Source organism: Dermacentor andersoni, chromosome 1 (genome assembly GCF_023375885.2).
Source record: "Dermacentor andersoni chromosome 1, qqDerAnde1_hic_scaffold, whole genome shotgun sequence".
Lineage (NCBI taxonomy): Eukaryota > Metazoa > Arthropoda > Arachnida > Ixodida > Ixodidae > Dermacentor > Dermacentor andersoni.
In genome coordinates, this window is record NC_092814.1 from 232,437,657 (window position 1) to 232,453,702 (window position 16,046).

The 16,046-nt window shown below is 41.6% G+C and overlaps 1 protein-coding gene across 3 annotated transcripts in view; it reads left to right on the forward strand.

Annotated features, from left to right (window-relative positions):
- The window catches only part of LOC126548501 (uncharacterized), a 74,080-nt gene that overhangs the window by 26,844 nt on the left and 31,190 nt on the right, over positions 1-16,046 (forward strand). The window contains exons 4-7 of one of the 3 annotated variants that reach the window (XM_050196716.3): positions 7,226-7,529; positions 11,132-11,246; positions 12,317-12,456; positions 13,202-13,236. In XM_050196716.3, the coding sequence (XP_050052673.1) occupies positions 7,226-7,529; positions 11,132-11,246; positions 12,317-12,431 (534 nt within the window). In that variant the 3' untranslated portion in view covers positions 12,432-12,456; positions 13,202-13,236. Of the gene's footprint in view, positions 1-7,225; positions 7,530-11,131; positions 11,247-12,316; positions 12,457-13,201; positions 13,329-16,046 lie in introns of those variants that run through there. The other 2 variants (XM_055063437.2, XM_050196713.3) reach the window with 2 other exon arrangements.

The following is a 16,046-nucleotide window of genomic DNA, read 5'->3' on the forward strand; positions in this document are numbered from 1 at the left end:
TAAAAGTGCCCATTGCAAGGAAAGCCTTGCAGGTTGTAGTGTAAAAGAAAAAAACTGCTACATAACGACTGTCGAAACACTAAATGACAGACTACAAGCAAGAATTACAAATGTAGGTTTCCGCCATGAAACCAAATACAGAGCTCTCACTGCTAATTTTTCTTCTGCGTTGCATTGAAAACGTTGATCATTGTCTCGCTTCTGATAATTTGTGACACTTTGTTCAGCAGATGGAGAACAGTAACCAGATGTTAACATTCAGTTGTAAAATATGTGGTTACCTTTGAATATCCAAAAATATCAAATAGTTCCATCTTGAATACGAATACAAATAGTGTATAGTATTCGATTCATATTCGAAACTTCAAATATTCACCCACCCCTACTTTTAAGTAATGGATGCCTGAAGCAGTGACAAAAAAAACTAATGAATCTGCATATTGCATAAAAATATTATGTACTTGAAAGTTGCCTTATCAGTAAAGCATTAATTGTAGTTTACTTGCCATTATCTCTGAAGTCTTCAATAAATGTTTTCCTGTTTTTATATATGGCGCGGCAGTGCTAAAGGTCGTCCTATGATACATCTGTTGCGTCATACTACAGGCCTTGTGTTGCAAGTTGCTTGTAGCACTAATTCTGTAAATATGTTCAATTATTACCAAACTTTTAGTAGATTCTCTTGGGTGAGCAGGAGCACTCTCCAGGCATTTAAAAGGGGCCTTTTTTTTTGCCTTGTGGAAATTTTATTGCGTGCTCTGTTTGTGTCATGTAAAAGCTCTCTCCAACTACAGTGATGGGTGGAGATATGTACTGCGACAGCAAAATACTAGATTTTGTAAGCAAACTATCAAACATTCCCTTCAAGAGTCATCTTCTGGCCATTGGCCATGGCATGCTGATTATCCCAGTCCTCATCAAATCGCCAAAGCTGAGCAGTATTGTGCTTGGACAGCTTCTGGGAAGGAGATGACTTGGAAACACAGAGTGCTGTTCCTCTGCCAAAAATAGTTGAGATATCCGTGATGAGCAAGACAGCTTTGGGGTGTGTGGCAGGAGGTCGTATCTTCAAGCCCCGAGATTTACCTTGTGTGTTTTTTCTTCCATATCTTCTGTCTTTATTGCAATGCCACAGCTTTCAATTACACCTCATTGCTTCTAGCAGCCACTGAATCCCCTTATATCTTCTCATGCTGGTACTATAAGCCATTGAAGGAGCTGGGAACCGTACCAGTTTTTCTTGAGGTCTTTGATACTGCTGCGGTATTGCCATTGCAACATCACACTATGAGAAATAACTCACTACCTGTAATGAAACTTCACAAGCATTTGAATGCATGAACAGAGCTGCTGCTGGGTCCATATGAATGGCCTCTGCAACACTTTAGGCACTCCAAAACTATGGAGTTTGGAGATGAGTCATCCTCACCCTCCCGAGCTTCATGGTTCTAAGTAAGCAAAGCAAGCCCCACTGCAGAGCCCAGAGTTAGCATTGATCACTCTGCTTAGGACAGGTCAAGTACGCACATTTTCAGTGAGTGTTTGCCACATACACTGTCCTTTAGCACTGCCAAAGCAGACACTGCAGCCATTCTGGTCACGATTGGGATCAGAGGTCATTAGTGGGATCAGGCACATGCACACTGAGCAGTCAAGTTTGAATTATCTGGCGAGGACCAATTTCAGGATTGAAAGAATGAAAGCCTTGTCTTAGAGAAATGTGGGGGCATCTACCGGGACCTTCGGTCAAGACTGAACTAATAGAAAAGTTGAATTAACGAATGCTTACTTATATGCAGCCGTAGACTGTGTGCATATGAAGTTCTGCCAGCGGTGCCTTGAGTGTATAGTTTATAATTGCCTTTAGACTAATGATAAAGTGCATTTTATACTGCCCGAATTGGGACACCTACAATAATTTCGGCCTTGGTTTAATGAAAACAGTGCCATGCTTTATACTTTTTGGTACATGGCTATTTTTTACAAGCCATTCACTTGTATAGGCAAAAAAAATGTAGAATTAACTGCTTGTTTCATTTTATGAAATCCTAGTTATTTGTGATGATGCCACATTCTTAAACAAGCCCTGAAACGATTTTGACAATTTTTACAAATGTACTGAGTCGTTAAAGTAGGTCCTGATTATTATGTGACGCATTTAAGTGCTCCATGTAAAGTGTGTAATTTATTATAAGGTTTCAAAAATGTTCATTGCTACTGATTGCAGTGGCGCCGCACCCCTGAATTTTCAGCTGCCCCCTCACAATTGATGTAGTTAGCCCAATTGATGCCAGTTCAGTGAGCTATACGATTGGCTACCGAGGTTGAGTCATCAATAATTTTTCCAACTTTATGGTGGACAAGTGTTCGTAATAGTTGGGATGTTGGTGAACTTGTTTCTATAAAAAGCAATGTAACAGAGAAAGAATACTAGACAACAGTTTATCACTACACTCAAGCACTTCTGGCACACAGCAAGTGACGTCTGCTTGTGTTCCAACATTCTCCGTGTTGATGCAAGCTGAGTGGTCACTGTTATGTTGAATTCCAATGGCGGAGTCGGAGCAGCCGACTAACTCCGCGAGCGAGCACTCGACTCTGCCGTAGAACAACGCCTCCAAGTACGCGAGTGGAACACAACCTGCGCCGCCGGAGCAAGGCGGAAGCGGAACTTCTATCGCCGAGTTACCCAGGATTCCTTGCGTGTTGTGCTTTCCTTCCGCTGTTTGATCCCAGCACTGCCGCACCGGTCACTTGTCTCTTCAGCGCCGTTCACCTGTTGTTTTTTTTAAAAGTGCGGAATGGATATCTCGCCAAGCGTGCAGCAGCTTTAGCTTCCTCGCGAGTCGTGACCGGTGGCGCCTCCTAGCAGACAAACGTGGTAAAGGAAATACGTCACGCAGAGTTCCGGTCCACTCCGCCGATTTTGGCGGAGCAGCTTTTTCTGCTCCACGGAGTGACTCCCGCTCTGAATCCCCTCCGACTCTCTCATTGGAACGCCTTATTCCCGCCCTCACTCTGCCATTGGAACAAACTTGCTCCGAAACGAGCAGAAAAACTTGCTCCGACTCCGCCATTGGAATTCAACATTAGTCTCGAGCTTTCTTTTCATGAGCACCATGGATAACCCCTTGCTATGTTGTGAGCTACAATTCTAGATATTGGCTGCAGCGCATCGGGCTGTCAGTAGATGATAGATACCAGCATCCGCACGTTTGCGGCCGTCACCATGCCGGAGGATTACTACCACAACAGAGTTTTAACATGTCCGGTATTTGGGTAAATGCAAATGCAAGCGGACTGGGCATTTTACTGGATGAGCAGAGGCACAAACATGATCAGTCCTGCAAGGTGCAGCCACCTGGTGGCACAGAGCTCAACCAGACAAACACAGAGCTAATATAGCAGTCACCAAGTGTATTCTACTTTTCTGCTGGTGTACAGTTTCAGCAGCATTCTAATTGTGAACATGTGGTCTGTTTAAATGTTTAAAATGTTTTACACTTAATTACAGCAATATTAGCTTTGTGTTTGGCTGGTTGAGCTCTGTGCCACCAGGTGGCTGCATCATGCAGGCCGCTCACGTTTACGCTTCCGCCAATCTGTCAAAACATCCAGCTCGCCTGTGTTTACAGGAATACCGAACGTGCTTGGCACTGCGACAGATTGCTTTAAATGCACGCTGCTTGGATAGCTCTCGCAGGGTATCGACATCCAGGTGACTAGCGGAGAGGTTGTAGAGGCTTTGTGCATTGGCTCCAAGACAATTGGAAGTAGATGACACGATGTCGCATCATGACACAGAGCCAGTGAAGGTGGAGCTTAGCCCCAATTACTCAGGGAATGAGTTAAGCAGAAAAAGCATGGCGAGGGAGGAGGGTAACTTGTAATCGTCCGTAGCTCTCGTAATGAGACGCTTCACTTAAATTGTGGTGCTAATGTTTTACTGTAGCTGTACCCCACGCATCTACAAAACTTGTCCCAACCATTTCTGGGGCCCTTTAACTCTTTCCTTACCGCACCTATAGTAATAGATCAATTTGATCTACAGTTTTTCTATGCACTGTTAAAAATTTCTGTTGGAATTCTACTAGCACGTCATGCACCATCTTAAGTGGCGACTGAAATTTAAATATTTGTCACACATGAACATTTTTGGCAAGAACAGCTGCATGGGCTTGTTGGTTTTCCATCCTGGTGTTAACAGTGCAGAATGTAGATGCGGATACGAGACGAGAAGACACCTTGAGTGCTCATCTCGTGTCTCCGTCTATGTTCTGTGCTGTTAACACCAGAATGTTTGGCAGATTGTGGAGCCTGGAAAAATAAAACTATTACTGGAGATACCGTCAAAACTAGCCTCCAGTGCTCCTAGCACTTCCTCAATAACACGACGCAAAATTTGCGCTTTGGCCGACTTGGCAACACAATTGTTAAATGACAGCAGCAGTGAAGACCGACGCTTCTCTCGAGTTGTCTAGTTCTCTGATGTGATGTCAAAGGAACTGACAACCGATTTTTATGGTACCCATTTTATTTAGTGCAATGGAGAGCTTACCCTTCAAAGTGGCTAATCATAAAGTGCTAATGCAGAAAACGCCATGGAACATATTTTATCAGAATTTTTCTATCTGCAGTGAGGATGTAGTTCACTGGAAGCATGCTGAAAACGGTGATAGGTGAGCGCGATAGCGATTATACGCTGATATAAGTGGGAGGTAGACGGCAAGTGTGGCCATAGCTGTAACAAAGCACGAGTTTGTTTATCGAGTCGATGTTCCTGCGGTTCATGTTTTCCGAATTGTTAAATTATTTCTGCAATAATCCCTACGTGTTTTCGTGGTTTTCTGTCCAACTGCTTAGGTATTTAACCATTTGAAACAAAAGCAGTTGTATAGAAAATAAGACGACTCCTTTACGCGTGACAGAGTCCAGCATGTTGCCGTAGCAACGTGGGCATTCTTAATTCCCAAAGCATAGAATAATTCAAGCATGTCTAATAATATACTGACTGCAATTTTAAGCAATAATTATGTACAGTAATCTCGTAGAATACATCCGAAGTACCAAGATTTCACCGCCATGTCTCTCCACTTACTGGTTTTTGACTTTCTTTGCCAATTTAAAATTATAATTCCTACTTAAATCGTGAACAGTGTGCTGGATTCTATCGCTATTAATCATGGTCATTTCATTTCCATCGTCCTGCAGCACATTCTGGGCAGTTGTCAGCCCCTTTAAACTGCTTTAATGATGTCTCAAACAACAGTAGATAATCATGAGTGCATGTTATTTTGATAATTGTGTACATATAATATCAAGTGCAACGTTATTTTCCCCACCACGGACTGCTTTTATACATCAGCGCTTCGACAGCACATGTACAAATTATTATGAGTATTCCTGCTTGTCATGTGGGGTTCTCACTCGCACAAGAACATGCAGTCAGCCTCAGACTGACCTTCAACCGAAGCTTGACTAGCTGTATAATCTCGTACATTTTAACGCTGCCTGTGCAAGTGCCCTTATTCATTACTGTACAATATTGTACAACACTCCACATTACTATACAGCACTGCACAGGAACTGAACAAAACTTGTGGAGGCTCCAGTGCCAGTTGAATGCACACTAGAGCATCTTGCTTGCACAGAAAAGCTCATCTAATGCAATAATCAAGTATGCGGAAGTTTCTGCATATTTCCTGGCGTGAAAACTATTGCTTCTTGAGCCTATAGGTTGCAGTAAAAAGCAAACCAGGTGCCTGCTGCAATGAGTAAAAACAAATGCTCCCATTACAACAACAACTTGCCTGTTTTCACATTTGCAAAGCTACTGCTTTCTTACATAGCATGGGCATCACTATTGCTAGTATTGATGCAAACGAATCTTCATATTTTTTTTTTGTCTGTGATCTGACTTGCAAAAGTTGGGAACTAGGAGCCAGATGCGTATTGTATATTTTAGAATTTTGTTTAATCTCAGTATTTATACTAAAAATCGCAAATTATTATTTTCATTCATGTTCCTTGAGGTGGACCCGCCGTGGTTGCTTAGTGGTTATGGCGTTGGGCTGCTAAGCATGAGGTCGTGGGATCGAATCCTGGTAACGGTCGCCACATTTAGATGACTACGAAATGCGAAAACGCCCGTGTACTTAGATTTAAGTGCACATTAAAGAACCTCCTGGTGATCCAAATTATTCTGGAGTCCCCCACCACAGTGTGCCTCATAATCAAATCGTGGTTTTGGCACGTAAAACCCCATAATATAAGTAATTTTTTTCCCTTGAGGTGCTTCTTTAATGTTTCGCATAAGAATTCTCAAACTGCCTGAGCAGTTATTACCGCTTAACATCTATTCTGGAAACCAGTGATCAGGCTATCATGTTATGTATCACGGTATACGTTGTGACTACCATGTACTGAAACAAAACATTCAAACATAAAAGCACCGAAAATGAACACATTTTTAATGGTAATGAAAGAGTTAAGACATTTATTCATGCACTTAACTTAGTAGGTCATCACAACATATATGCCAGCCTTGCTTGGCCTAAGAAACAGTGGAAAACCTTCAGAATTTTATTGCTTTACATTTTTCTTAACTGCAGGAAGCAGTTGCTCCTGCTCTGTACATCTTTGTACAACTTGCCAGTCATGAGTTTCTCGACTGTTGGCCTTTCTTTGCTGCTATATCCTGCAGGCACAATGAGAATCAGATTTGATTCTCCCAAAGTTTGGAACAGACCCCAGACAAAAACCTAGTCAGTAGCTCGACTGGGTCTGGAGCCCCTGGTCACATGGCATCACATGGAAGCACGAAGGAACAAAAATGCATGACAGTGAAATAAAATGTACACACAAGTGGCCTATCGTACTGCCTAGTGTTTTCATGCAGCTAGTGCTAAAGATGAAAATAAATATAAAAACACATGGCACAATATTCAGAACAAAACAAGGGAAGATAGACTTAAAACAAGAAAAGCACAAGTACCACTCATGATTAAAAACACAAAAAAAGGTATTATAATGCAAATAAATACGGACATACACAATTATTTTAAAGAGTGTATCTATGCTATGCTATACTAATAGATCGTACCTGTTTGAAAATCCAATTACAGCTCTGGACATTAAGTGTACCTTTTATTCAAGTAGTTATGCCCACTACAAGCTTTGAGCATTTCATGCTTTTCTTTTTTCTCTCGGTTCTTTAAACTTCTAGGACATGCAGAGTGAAGCAGGGTCTCCAGTCATACCTAAGCTTCAGGAAAGTGGTCGTACAAGAAAAGGCAAAATGGATGCATGCAGTGAAAGAGAGCATCAAGTACTCGAATTAAAGCTTCTGAAAAGTGGTCAGACAAAGAGCAGTAGGGATGCACAGTGTGGAACAGAGTCGCCAGTCATACTCAAGCTTCAGGAAAGTGCTCAAGGAAAGAAGCCCAGAATGGACAAGCATGACCTGCCAAAGTCTTCAGCCATAGCCAAGTTTCAAGAACGTGCTGAAAGGAAGAAGCGCAAAAAAGCCAGTTTGTACACTTTTATTCTTTTGATTGTGCTTGCTATTTTAACTAAAAACCCTTATTTGCTACATAACTATATATATCCAACATGTATTGTGCTAACATTTGAGTAAACTTCATGTGTGAAAATCCTGGTGTCCCTCAAGCCAGGTTTTCAGTAAACATATGCTCGCATCAAGATGAGTTTGAACAGTGCCTCCTGTTAATATGCTCCTAGAACACGAGGGTTGTCTCTGGTTGCTATTGTCCTTTTTCTTTTTTTTCAAATATTGTACTAAATTATTTTTAATCTAAATTAATGTTGTAGCTCTGAAAGTAGTCTGTGCTTACATATGTTTTAAAACAAAGCTTTCTGTGCCTGTTCCTTCGACTTTTGCACTGCTGCTGCGGCTGCTGTATTCTTGCACGCCACCTTGGGGGGTGGTTCAGAGTGTGTATATGCATGGCAGGAGCATGGCAGAAAGGAAAGTCAAGGCGAAAAACTCGTATGGACCTTTCCATTGCGTCAGATGTGCACAATGCCCTCTGGTACACCTTGGGTGTCGCCACATTAGTCTCTTTACAGCTGTAATTATCTGTGACCCCCCCCCCCCCCTCAAAAGCATTGCAGAAACTGCATTGCTTACCTGAAAACTATTGCTTCGTGAGCCTAAAGAACGCAGTAAAAATACAAATAAGGTGCTTGCTGCAATGAGTAAAAAACAAATGCTCCCATTACAATAAAGGCTTGCCTTTTTTCATATTTGCAAAGCTACTGCTTTCTTGCGTAGCATGGACATCACTATGGCTAGTATTGATGCCAACAAGCCTTTCTTTTTTTCTTTTCCTGCATGATCTGACTTGCAAAAATTGGAAACTAGACACTAGGTGCACATTGTTTGTTTCAGATTTCTTTTACTAAGTGCTTATACTTAGAAGAGCAAATAGTTACTTTCGTTCTTGTTCCTTGAGGTGCTTCTTTAATGTTTCACATAAATCTCAAAATTGTCTGAGCAATTATTACTGCTACACATCAATTCAAAACACCAGTGATCAGATTAAAATTTTATGTATCCCAGTATACGTTGCAACTACTATGTCGAAATAAAATGTTCAAAACTTACAAGTACCAGAAATGAGCACATTGCTAGCGGTAAAAAAGGAGTTTAAGAAGTGCCTAGTTCGTACCTTTAAAATGTTCAGGGTAAGCAGTGCAAAATGTCTAGAAACAAATGTGATGGAGCATTACTTTACTGCGCCTATTTGTATGAATACCATATGGTGCTGTTCGTCAGTGTAGATGAATGTTTTACAGAGCATGCAGTTAGAACTACACAGTGGTTTGAAGTGTATTAAATGGCCCCTAAACCACTGAGTTGGAATGTGAGCAAGCAGTTTCTCTCACCTTCGCTACCCTCCCCGAGGTGCTTTCTTCTTGCTGCGTGCTTCTGTAGAAGACATGGGGACACACTACGTCAGTAATGAACATACTGGCGAGCGAGCGGTTTCTCTCTCAGCTTAGCTACCCTTCCCCGGGTGCTCTTCTTGCTGCGTACTTTTCTAGAAGACGCATGGATATTACGTCAGTGCCGAAAGTACTGGCAAATGAGTGGTTTCTCTCACCTTCACTAACCTTCCTCCAGGTGCTCTTTTCTTCTTGTCGGGTACTTCTCTAGAAAACACATAGGTGCTACGTCAGTACCGAATGTCACACTGGAATTCTTTTTTTTGTTTGACTATACCATCAACTTCCACTTATCAGCATGCTTTGACTACATACTGTTGCCACTGCCCGTGCAGTGCAGAACATCCTATGTGAGGTAAAATTAGCTGATGGCACATGACTGTTAATGAGACGACAAAAAAGAGCAGTTGTGCAATTGTATGGCAAAGACATGCTAGCAGATAGAGTGGAACTGATGTCCCTCATATATGGATCAATTGACAGCCTTCACCCTGGTGGTGCTGTCAAGCATTATCCACTTACCAGAGGTGGTTTTTAAAAACGGAACCAGCATTTGTGGTGGCTACCGTGGTAACAAAAAATAATGTATGAATGATTTTCATGTATTGCTTGTGCATTGAACAAGGATAAGGGTATCTGAGAGGCTAAATTTTTTTTATTCACAACCATATGAAGAAATGGATGATGTAGCCACAGAAAGAATTGGGGAAATCAATTATGTTGAATTGCAATGTATAAGGTATAAGATAAAAGAAAATGAAAGTAGACAAAACAGTAACTTGCCACAGGTTGGAGCCGAAGCCACATGTTTCTTGTGCATGTTTCTGAAGCATGCATAAAGCCTTTGTGTAACTGGTTCTGCACACATTCTTTATAAGCTGCGTTCTCAACTTATTTCATTTACAGTAGAATCTAAGTGATCCAAATTATAAAGGACTCCAAAAATTTGTACCATCATAAATTTATATTATCTAATGAAAAATTAAAAGTAAACAGTGAAGTAAAGGGCATGCATTGTTTTTATTTCTAGTCAATACTTTCAGTAACAAAAATTGATACTCAATTGGGGCTTTCTCTCCTTATCATTATGGCACATAAAAATATACACACTCGCTCAGATTGCCAGAGTTCAGTGTTCCATGAGTTGTCTGATGAATAAAGTGTTTCAGCCATCAGTAGGACCTGCTCGTTAATCTTGTAGCCACTTGCACTGTCACTATTGTTCCTTTTGGGCTTCAACTTTGTCGACAATGCCCTCAACTTCCCCAAATGAAAAAGCAGCGAGATCACCACCTGTGGTGACAAGGTTATACACTAATGCTTCTGTCTCAAATTCTCAATCTTCAATCGTCTAATTCTCCACTGAACAGTGGAGACTCGCCAGATGAACCTAAATATGCGTACTAGCTGAACCTGTTTGAAATGGTGGCTGCACTTGCATCACTGCATAGCGTATCATTGTGTGGCATCCAACATGCTTAGTTGAGTGCACTTCCTAGTAATGCTTGTAAAGAGACTGTGCAATAAGATCATGATTCCTTTGAAACTACGTCCAACATTTTGCTATGTGCCAGCGCTGGTGGCAGTGCCTTGTGCGTACCTGGCAGCTGGGCTGTGTATAATCCACCACAGCCCAATAAAGCATTTGCTTCATTCCAAATGTGGCATATACCTAATCTGATCTGGTTGGTACTCCTTAAAAAATTCATATTCTTAAATTTGCGGCAGCTGTGTTTGTATAATGAGATTCTACTGTATTTTGATACATTTATGGCTGGCATCTGTATTAAGCTGACTGTTGTTTTGTTTCAATCTAGAATGTGCTTACTACAGGGATTATTCATTCACTTCAATGCTTGTCTCAAACCAGCTTGGTATTAACTTGTTGGCGAAATTAATATAAATAATACTATATTATTTCAGAACAGATAAGTATTTTTTAAATGTTTATTTCATCTATGCCTTGTTTTCGTTGTAAAGCATGGGAACAGTGGGCAATTTAAGGTTACAAAATTTTACAGCTGCCAGTTGTGCTTGTGGGCTGTACGTGCACATATTCTGCATTGCTTTTACTGTATAGTGGTAAAGGCACACTTTCATACTGAGTGGGTAGAACAAGGGAAAGAAACACTCACTCACCAATGTGCTGTGGTTGTCCTTGCAGAGGTTTGGGTTCGAGTTCAACTATATGACCAGCCTAATGGAACGCGCTCAAAAGCTGATGTGAACATGTACGACATCTATCTTACACTTGCACTTGAAATAATTGAAGAGAACAGGTAAGTTGCTTTGGCTGTATTCAATTTGTGGCCACTTTTCTCACTTATGTGGCCTATCAATATTTCAAGGGGCACTAAAGGGAAAAATTGTTTTAGCTGTATCAGTAAATTACTCTTCCACAATACCAAAAAGGCTGCTGTTGCTGAGAGAACTTTGGCAATCCAGAAAAGACGAAAAAAATGGAAGACTGGTTGTGATACCACCTTGATGTTACAGCACAAGCTCCGTGTGATGTCATGGATTTGGATGGCGTCTGCTAAGACCTAGTCAATTTGTTGGTTAAGATGGACTACATAGTATTCTAAAAAAGCCAAGGACTTGGCAAGATTTACAAACTCTCATCGATCCATAACTGCTCAGAAGTGCAAAAGTACTTTTGAAACCCACAAAGTCGCACTAACTTACCAGTGAAGGGGTTCAGGTGCAAAATTCATAAAAGTTAAACTTTGATCTTTATTTTCTCTTCTAATAACCAACATATCACCCTCAAAATTAACAAAAATAGTTTTGAAGAAATATTTTATCAGTCTAGACTGATTGAGTGTTTCTCTTTAATGTCCCTGTAAGTGTTTGTAATGGTGCTGTCATCTTTCTTTTTTTGTGCTAGTTAGCTGCCATGTGTGCTCAGCGACTATATTCTATTGTGGAGCACATGATCATGGTATTGGTTACTCAACACTGCAGCTACATTGCCATAAAAGAACTTCGCAATTCTCGTCCCTATCTCACATCAAGATTTCAGCGATTCTCAATGCCCGTTCGGCTCATTTCAGTTCTGTGACAGCAGACAGTAAAAAGTCTAATCTCAATGTCACTCTATGGACTTTTTTTGTACTTTTCTCCAAATATTGTACAAATCTTGTTGAAACTTTCCCAGAAGTATTATTGTCCTCCAATGCTTGTAAGACCGTAAGGTCCCCTTCAGTCTTTTACAAGTCTTGTTCAGACCACACCTTCCCTCGACAATTTTACAGCATTTTCCGATGACACATTTTTATTGTACTTCTGCTGCTTTACTACTCTTTTCTGCTTCCTGCTACTTTGATTCATGTTTCTGTTCTTTGCACAGCTCTGCAACATCAAGCATCTGCCTGTCACTTGCAAAATGCATGCATATGTTCCCACGCTGCTGCTTGTTTTTTTTTCATGCTCCTTCACTCTATACAAAGCAGCATCGCACCTAACTGCAACTCTTTCTTTGCTTGAACGGTGAGTATCTTCCAGTTGTGTGGCAGCATCCTGCACTGAAATGTGCACCCGCCATGGTTGCTTGTTGGCTATGGTGTTGGGCTGCTAAGCACGAGGTCGCGGGATCAAATCCCGGCCATGGCGGCCACATTTCGATGATGGCGGAATGCGAAAACATTCATGTACTTAGATTTAGGTGCACGTTAAAGAACCCCAGCTGGTCTAAATTTCTGGAGTACCCCACTACAGCGTTCCTCATAATCAGATTGTGGTTTTCGCACATAAAAGACCATAATTCTTTTTTGCACTGAGAGGTGCAGCACTGTGTGTTACTGCATGCTATCTTACATGAAAGAACTGCTGAATGCATTCTAGCATTTCGAGTCGTCTTTAGCTTTGTGAGTAGTAGTGATGTGCTAGCTATTGCTGTCATTGCTTCACGCAGTTGATGGAACTGCAGCCTTTAGTTCTTTTTGTGTGCCTTATATTTACAACAGGTTAATAAGAAAGCAGTGATGCAGAAAGAGAGGTTTAAATTTATTATCAGAATCTTGATATTGTTGTGGTCTATTTTCTTCATGACTTGTGAAGGAACAGGTACCAGCACACACTACAGTAATCAACTATGCAGGAAAAATTTATGCTGTGTAGCAAACTTAATTTCTTTTTTCTTCTTTTAAAGTAGCTTATTCTAAACTTCACTTTATGCCAGGGTATTGTTTCAAGTTGTTTCCTCTGACTGTTCTTGCCTTCTTTTTTTTTGCAGACAGAAGTGTCAGTCAGACAAAGAAAAAACAGTTATGAAGTGGTTTTATGAAGAAGTTGCCAAGGATGCCACTGCAATTGTAAGGCTGCCTTCAGTATCTGTCTGGACAACACCTAGCAAGCACAGTGTAATATTCTTTGTCAATGTGCTTTGCTCCTCGTGCGAGCATATGGTTGACTATGACCACACATCTGTACTTGGTGTCCTAATTTATGAGGAAGTGACCATCTGCCTCTTTTTCATATGGTTTATGATATCTCTGAGAGGTCATTTTATACATTAGAGCCTGCCTTTTCACATTTATTGGGTACAAAAGTGCACATGGTAGACAGTAGCACACATAGCCTGTATGTCGAGCACAGTGTGAAGTGTCCACAACTCATGCAACATCCATTGTGACGGCCGGGAACAGCTGCCATTGAATCCTTTCCACTTATGTGTATTGTCTTGTACGTTTTCTTGCCCACTTTGGCGTTTTTTCTCTATATCGCTCCACCAATACACTCTATCCCGTACTTATTTCAAACTGTGCTTTATTATCCTCTTTCTGCCTTTATTTTGCCAGAGCCCATCTCTTCAGTTTTTGGCACTGTGGCCACAAGTTAGCAGCAACACAAAAGCATTGTGGCTGGCCCTGGAGTGCCTTATATTTAAATTATTTCCTGATACAAAGACTTTTGCCTTCATGTAGTTGATTGGAAGTTCTGAAACACATCCAGTGCTGCATCTTTGAAAGCTGCAAATGCAATTCTTAAAAATGTGCAGTAAGTAAATGTTTCTGCAAAGCAGTAAAGTGCACTTTCTTTATCTGAACTATTTTTTCACCAAGCTGATTACATGCCAGAGACAGCACAAAAATCATAATGCTGGCCCTCTTAATGCTGTGCAAAAAAAGGGGGGGGGGGGGTGAGTGTCGTAAAAGTGAGCGTGGAATACTGATGTACATGAAATTGCAACACCACCAACAAAGTTATAATTTGTAATACCATCTATGATCAATTTGACCAGATGAATTTTGAACAACAAAGACTTAACCCTCTTTAAAAAACGGTACCAAATAAGCCTTCTCTTTCACAAAAAAAAAAATTTAATTTATGGCTTTGGCATGTATAACTTATTATTATTATTATTATTATTATTATTATTATTATTATTATTATTATTATTATTATTATTATCACAATAGAAGGAACATTGACGCTAGCACCTGTCGACACCGGCGCTGTACCTTCAGCGATAGATGCCCGTATTTGCCGCAAGATAGGAAAAGTGAGGACGACGACGCTTTCTGGACTGTCCCTTCGGACTGCCAATGCGCAGCACGTCGAGCCATCCGGCGCCTGCACCGCTCGTGGCGTCATTCAGGAGGTCCTTTATATCATAGAATTCATCATGTTGCCATCATGTTCACACGTCATTTTAGGTTGGGACTTTCTATCGACACATCACGCGATCATTCACTGCGCCCGCGCCAAAATCGAGCTGTTTCAGTTTTCGGCGATATTATCACTTGCCACAGGGACCCTTGTCGCAAAATCGCCGTTTCTGAAGATACCGTTCTACCTGCTTGGTCTTCCGCTCTTGTCAGTATCTCTTGTGAATCTATAGATGACGGCGCAGTACTCTTCGCTGCGTCTGAACTCTTAGTTCGCTGCCGTTCACTACCACTGCCATTCGCCGTCCTCAAGTTCAAAACTGGCGCCTCTCTCATGTGCGTGTAAAACCCATCGGCAGAACCAATTACGTTACGCCGCTGTGAAAGCCTTGGCAGAGCAGAGCCCCTGGCCTCGCCTTCAATATTTGACACGACGGACGACTCCACTTATCTTGCCGCTCTCGAGGCATCGCCTCCTCAGTCACTGTCGCGTTCTTTTACGCCAGCTATTGCCAGTGACCTTACGAGGACCCAGCGCGATGAACTTCTTCACTTGCTTGAAGGCTTCTCTTCTTTTGACTGCCAAGCAACATCACTCGGCCGCACAACGACTGTCTCTCACACTGTCGACACTGGGAGCCAAGCACCCATTCAGCAGCGTCCCTACCGAGTATCGGCAACCGAAAGACACGTTATCAATGACCAGGTGAACAATATGCTGAAACGCGGTGTCATTCAGCCTTCTAGTACGTAGTCCCTGGGCATCACCAGTCGTCCTAGTTAAAAAAAAAAAGACTGCACCATACGGTTTTGCGTTGATTATCGAAGGCTTAACAAGATTACCCGAAAGGATGTATACCCGTTGCCACGTATCGATGGCTCCCTTGGCTGTTTGCAAGGAGCGGAGTTTTTTTCCTCCTTAGATCTTCGCTTTGGCTACTGGCAGGTGCCCATGGCTGACGCTGACTGTTCTAAAACCGAGTTTGTGACACCAGACAACTTGTATGAATTCACTGTAATGCCGTTCGGTCTGTGCAACGCACCCGCCACCTTTGAACACATGATGGACGGCATCCTGCGCGGCCTGAAGTGGCATACTTGTCTCTACCTCGACGACATTGTCTTTTCCCCTTATTTTCCGGCCCATCTTCGCCGTTTACATCAAGTTTTTCTCCAGCTTAACTTAAAAAAGTGTCTATTTGCAGCTCGAAAACTGACTATTTAGGCCATGTTGTATCCAACGACGGCATTCTTCCTGATCCTGCTAAACTTCGCGCCGTATCCGAATTCCCGAAGCCGACTAACTTAAAAGCACTACGCAGCTTCATTGGCCTACGTTCCTCTTTTCAATGTTTCATTCACAATTTCGCTGCTGTGATCGCACCACTAAACTTTGTCTCCCTTGGACCATGTACTTATAAGCTATGAGTAGTCATCCTTAGTTTAGAAAATGTGAAGAGAATAAAGAAC